The sequence below is a fragment of the Miscanthus floridulus genome, chromosome 19 (genome assembly GCF_019320115.1).
Source record: "Miscanthus floridulus cultivar M001 chromosome 19, ASM1932011v1, whole genome shotgun sequence".
NCBI lineage: Eukaryota > Viridiplantae > Streptophyta > Magnoliopsida > Poales > Poaceae > Miscanthus > Miscanthus floridulus.
In genome coordinates, this window is record NC_089598.1 from 22,628,398 (window position 1) to 22,632,460 (window position 4,063).

Consider the following 4,063-nt stretch of genomic DNA (forward strand, 5'->3'; position numbering starts at 1 on the left):
ATACGATCCTTGTTGGGACCCTCCTTCACTTGGTACTCCATCACAATCTTCGTCTCATCACGACACTTGCCGCATGGAATGAGAGGGAGGCCCGGCCTAAGTCGCTTTGGAAACCCATGAGAGGCCGAGGACCCGGAAGCAGTTGCCATCTACTCTCTATACTCATTTTTTAATACACTATAAATTTCTCCTTTTATAAACAAATAAAATTAAGAAACTATAAAATTATCTAGATCTCTATACTCATTTTTTAATACATTATAGCTCAAAAACATGTTTTAATAAATAACCATCCGTACTAGTTGACCTTGCTTACGTGATCATCTCGGCGAGCATTTCTCCACCGGACGGCACCGTACTTGGTCAAGGAAGAGCTCCGATTCTACGAGGAAGGGAACACGGTCTTCCACGACCGTTGTCGCTCTCCCTCGTAGAATCAAAGCTCCTCCTTGATATCCGTTACCGCTCGGCAGAGAACATGCTCGCCGAGATGAACACGGTCCGCAAGTTCAACTAGTACGGATTTTCTATAATTTTCTAACTATTTTCTAAGTTTATATTTATATATACTACGTTTAGGTACGGTGATTGACAGACTACTGCGACGATATCGGGACATGTGAATAAATAACCATCCGTACTAGTTGACCTTGCTTACGTGATCATCTCGGCGAGCATTTCTCCACCGGACGGCACCGTACTTGGTCAAGGAAGAGCTCCGATTCTACGAGGAAGGGAACACGGTCTTCCACGACCGTTGTCGCTCTCCCTCGTAGAATCAAAGCTCCTCCTTGACGTCCGTTACCGCTCGGCAGAGAACATGCTCGCCGAGATGAACACGGTCCGCAAGTTCAACTAGTACGGATTTTCTATAATTTTCTAACTATTTTTTAAGTTTATATTTATATATATACTACGTTTGGGTACGGTGATTGATAGACTACTGCGACGATATCGGGACATGTGAATAAATAATCATCCGTACTAGTTGAACTTGCTTACGTGATCATCTCGGCGAGCATTTCTCCACCGGACGGCACCGTACTTGGCCACGGAAGAGCTCCGATTCTACGAGAAAGTGAATACGGTCTTCCACGACCGTTGCCGCTCTCCCTCGTAGAATCAAAGCTCCTCCTTGACGTCCGTTACCGCTCGGCAGAGAACATGCTCACCGAGCTGAACACGGTCCGCAAGTTCAACTAGTACGGATTTTCTATAATTTTCTAACTATTTTCTAAGTTTATATTTATATATATACTACGTTTGGGTACGGTGATTGACAGACTACTGCGACGATATCGGGACATGTGAATAAATAATCATCCATACTAGTTGAACTTGCTTACGTGATCATCTCGGCGAGCATTTCTCCACCGGACGGCACCGTACTTGGCCACGGAAGAGCTCCGATTCTACGAGGAAGGGAACACGGTCTTCCACGACCGTTGCCGCTCTCCCTCGTAGAATCAAAGCTCCTCCTTGACGTCCGTTACCGCTCGGCAGAGAACATGCTCGCCGAGCTGAACACGGTCCGCAAGTTCAACTAGTACGGATTTGCTATAATTTTCTAACTATTTTCTAAGTTTATATTTATATATATTTTAACCTTCTTTCATGTAAATATGCAAGCTTGAAGTGATTTTGAGCTCAAATTGCTTACAAATGAAAAAAAAACCACAATAAAGAACCATATATATATAGTGAACAAAATGACATAAGACAATGGTGAAAAATGAGAGTATGAGATTGGTAACCTTTACAACTGAAGAATCGACGGAGGAATCGAAGAAATCGACGGAGGAATCGAAGAATGGATGGAGGAACAATGGAGGGAGGGATGAAGCAAGAACACTAGTGCAGTGAGCTTCAAAATGTGCTGAGCTCGGGCTCGGGGAGGAAGAAGGAGACGGCCGATATATAAAGGGAGAACATTTAGTCCCGGTTGGTGGCTCCAACCGAAATTAAAGATAACTTTCCAACCCTGGGCGCAGCCACGGCCCGGGAGTAGACCTTTACTCCCGGTTGGAGCCACCAACCGGGAGTAAAAGTATACCTTTAGTCCCATCACTGCAGAGCAGCGGAACAAGAGAAACGCAAAAGCGCCAGGAAGCACTCACGCACCGCAGCAATAGCTAGCTAGCTCTAGCTAGGGCAAACAATACAATCCGCCGTCGTCAGGCAAGAGCCGCGGGGTATTAGCCGAGAAATGGCAATGGTGGAGCTGTTGACGACGGAGCTGGTCGTCCCGGCCGAGGAGACGCCGGCGGGCGCCGTCTGGCTGTCCAACCTCGACCTGGCGGCGCGCCGCGGGTACACGCCCACGGTCTACTTCTACCGCACGAACAACCAGCCGGAGTTCTTCGAGGCCGACGCCGTCAAGGACAGCCTCGCCCGGGCGCTGGTGGCGTTCTACCCGCTGGCCGGCCGCCTCGGGCTCGACGCCGCCACCGGGCGCGTCCAGATCGACTGCACGGGCGAGGGCGCGGTGTTCGTGACGGCGCGGTCGGAGTACGCGCTGGACGAGCTGCTGAACGAGTTCGTGCCGTGCGACGAGATGCGGAACCTTCTGGTACCCGCCACGCCCGCGCCCAACCCGCCGTGCCCGCTGCTGTTCGCGCAGGTCACCCGCCTGCGCTGCGGCGGCGTCGTGCTCGGCCTCGCCGTGCACCACTCGGTCGTGGACGCCAGGAGCGCCGCGCACTTCGTGGAGACGTGGGCGAGCATCGCCCGCGGCGGTGGCGGCGACGCGCCCCTGCCGCCGTGCTTCGACCACAGGCTGCTGAGCGCGCGTCCCCCGGCGACGCGCGCGGTGTTGTACGACCACCCGGAGTACAAGCTCGAGCCGGCGCCGGAGCACGCGGTGGCCGCGGGTTCCACCTACGCGAGCGCCATCATCACGCTGAGCGAGTCCCAGGTATCGGCGCTCAAGGCGCGGTGCACGGGCGCGTCCACGTTCCGCGCCGTGGTGGCGCTGGTGTGGCAGTGCGCGTGCCGCGCGCGGTCGCTCCCCGCCAACGCCGAGACGCGGCTCTTCTCCATGGTGGACATGCGCGCGCGCCTGGCGCCGCCTCTGCCCCCGGGGTACTTCGGCAACGCGGTGATCCGCACGTCGGCGCTGGCCACGGTCGGGGAGGTGGTGGGCAACCCCGTGGGGTACGCGGCGCGGCGCGCGCTGGCGGCGACGAGCCAGGGCGACGACTACGCGCGGTCGCTGGTGGACTACCTGGAGGGCGTGGACGCCATGAACCTACCCCGGAGCGGCATCTCGCGCGCGCACCTCCGCGCCATCAGCTGGATGGGGATGTCGCTGCACGACTCCGAGTTCGGGTGGGGCGCGCCCGTGTTCATGGGTCCCGCCCTCATGTACTACAGCGGCTTCGTGTACGTGATGCAGGCGCCCGGGAAGGAGGGCGCCGTCGCGCTCGCGCTGTCGCTGGAGCCCGAGAGCATGCCCGAGTTCAGGAAGGTGTTCGCAGAGGAGGTGGCTCGTCTCCACACGATATGATGATGACGATGAAGAAGATAGCACGCCTACGCCAACGTAACCGTGTGCATGCGTCGTACTACGTACTACTACTCCTGCTGCTGCTGCTGAGGGGGGTTGGTACTTGGTAGGAGGTGTATGTGTAGTTGTGTACAGTACACACCAGCCGGACCAGCAGATACCTACCGTACCACCGTTGTCTCTATTACCTCAGGTGACTTGTCGGTCGTCGGTTGTTGGAGATAGAGTCATTATCATAAGCTCGATCATGTCACATCATCACGTTTTAATTTGGCATGAATCAAAGCATGCAATGTAACGCACGTATCTGTTTGTTAATTTGCAGCGGAACGCGCGTTGATCAACCCTGTCAAGTCACTCCTTTCGGTAACTTATTAGCAGCAAATCATTGGGAAGCTGAGAAAAAAGTGTACAAGAACAGCTTTTGTCAAATATGACAGAAGATAATGCTTATTTTGGCCATCCCATCATTTTATCACCACAGCCGCCGTAAACAAAAAGACATCGGATGGAATCAACATCACGCATCGATCAGATACAAACACAGCTGATTACTTG

At 54.0% G+C, this 4,063-nt stretch overlaps 1 protein-coding gene across 1 annotated transcript; it reads left to right on the plus strand.

The window, feature by feature from the left end:
• The first annotated feature begins 1,760 nt into the window (after positions 1–1,760).
• Positions 1,761–3,826, plus strand: LOC136529481 (hydroxycinnamoyltransferase 4-like). The gene has a single exon (XM_066522554.1). The coding sequence runs from the start codon at positions 2,207–2,209 to the stop codon at positions 3,503–3,505; it is 1,299 nt and encodes a 432-aa protein (XP_066378651.1). The 5' UTR covers positions 1,761–2,206; the 3' UTR covers positions 3,506–3,826.
• The last annotated feature ends 237 nt before the right edge of the window (positions 3,827–4,063 follow it).

What these genes read in the sequence shown, in the direction of transcription:
- LOC136529481 (XM_066522554.1), top strand. Translation starts at nt 2,207, where the DNA reads ATGGCAATGGTGGAGCTGTTGACGACGGAGCTGGTCGTCCCGGCCGAG.